Source organism: Bison bison, unplaced genomic scaffold (assembly GCF_000754665.1).
Source record: "Bison bison bison isolate TAMUID 2011002044 unplaced genomic scaffold, Bison_UMD1.0 scf7180017858199, whole genome shotgun sequence".
Classification (NCBI taxonomy): Eukaryota; Metazoa; Chordata; class Mammalia; order Artiodactyla; family Bovidae; genus Bison; species Bison bison.
The window spans coordinates 9,724-11,513 of record NW_011488772.1 but is presented as its reverse complement, the minus strand read 5'-3'; the positions used below and the strand labels follow the sequence as shown (position 1 = coordinate 11,513).

At 43.5% G+C, this 1,790-nt stretch overlaps 1 protein-coding gene across 1 annotated transcript; it reads right to left on the bottom strand.

Moving 5' to 3' along the window:
• Nucleotides 1-7: 7 nt before the first annotated feature.
• LOC105004839 (olfactory receptor-like protein OLF3) lies at nucleotides 8-730 on the bottom strand (the record flags this gene model as incomplete). Its single annotated transcript, XM_010862579.1, has 1 exon — nucleotides 8-730. A coding segment is annotated over exon 1 (723 nt), but the record flags the coding sequence as incomplete, so codon positions are not given.
• Between the last annotated feature and the right edge of the window lie 1,060 nt (nucleotides 731-1,790).

The following is a 1,790-nucleotide window of genomic DNA, read 5'->3' as shown; positions in this document are numbered from 1 at the left end:
GGTGAGAGGCGCAGGTCCCAAACGCTTTGCGGCGTCCCTGGGCAGAGCAAATACGCAGAATGGTAGCGACTATATGACCGTAGGAGAAAAGAACAAGAAAACAGGGAAGCATGATGACCAGAAATCCTGAGACAGCCACCATGACCTTGTTGAAGGAGGTGTCCACACAGGCCAGCTTCAGCATAGCCAACATCTCACAGGCAAAGTGATTAACAACCTTATGGCACAGAGGTAGCTGAAAGGTGATGACTGTCTGCATCAGCGAATTCATGAAACCAGCAGCCAAGCAGCCTGCCGCCAGCCCCAGGCACAGCTCTCCGTGCATGACGACCGTATAGTGCAAGGGGTGGCACACTGCCACGTAGCGGTCATAGGCCATGGCCCCCAGCAGGAAGAACTCTGTGCTGCCCATTGCCAAGGAGATAAGCAGCTGGAGCACACAGCTGTAGAATGGAATGGACTTCCGGGCTGACAGGAAGTGAACGAGCATCTGGGGGACCGTGCTGTTGGTATAACAGACGTCCACAAACGACAGGACACTGAGGAAAAAGTACATGGGTGTGTTTAGCCGGCTGTCCAGTCTGATAAGGAGTATTATCAGGAAGTTCCCCAGCACGGTCACCAGATACATGGCCAGGAAAAGGACAAAGAGGGAGACCTGGGTCTCCCAGAGGCTGGACAGCCCCAGAAGAATGAACTCACTCATCCCTGTCTGGTTTTCCCTGCCCATGGGCCTCTGAAGTCCAAACCCAAGTTATAAATCGAAAAAGACTAGATACTTAAGGTGCCAGAGGATCTTATGAGGTCATTTAGACAAAACAGCCATCCAATATTAAGTGGTGTGCGTTTTCAGATCATGTGTCTCCTTCTGGGTTTGTGACCACCGTAGAATGCACGATATGGCTCAGATCCAAGGAGAATAGAAAACTCTTCTCATTCCTTAAGTGGGAAGATTTTCATTAAAATGCTTAGATAATTGAGTTAAAATGTTAACTGTAAAATGTGATTTTTTCTTTAAAGCCAACTCCTAACTGTGGAGTTTGTTTACTTCTTTGTTAGATACCAGTTTTTCCCTTCTTATGATCTCAAAATCCATATTGAATGGAACCTAACAGGGATGAATGGTTTTATCACTTTTTTACTTCTGGATTCTTTGATTGTGAAAATGAGATATTAAATTTCCACCCTTTTAACATCACAAATTTTGGGTTATAAGTTAGAAGGTAGCAAATATAAAATAGTTTTTAGGAGCTAAAAATTGTCAAAAATTACATCTCCAGTTCAGTGAGATGGAAAACGAAGACCTGAGTAATCAGACTCAGTTTTGAGAAACCTTCACCTATTTGTCTTTTATCTGGTTGAGAGAATAAGCGGGAAGAATCTGTATTGTATTTCTCCTCCCTTGAAAGAACCACAGTGCGTGGGGTCAACAACAGAGGATGACTGTCAAGAAACAAAGATGCATTAACCATCTTCCTTAGAGATAAAAGCTCAGATAGTTGCACACGTGCTAGCCTATTAACTAAACGATAAGGGGAAACTGGTTGCACATTCTTTCCAATTCTATTTCTATATATTTTGGATAGGGATTTTTGTGGTTTGGAGACTACAAAATGTAATGGAAAAATTAAAGTTAACTCAGTGAAATGACTGATGATTACCTCCTTCCTTTAACCCTCTTTGCTTTTATCTCCATCTGAAATACGGGACTGTCCCCTGTGCCTTAGAAAACTGTCTTTTCTCATCCTAATGCTATGCTCCCTCTTACTGTGCCTAACATGACCAGAAAG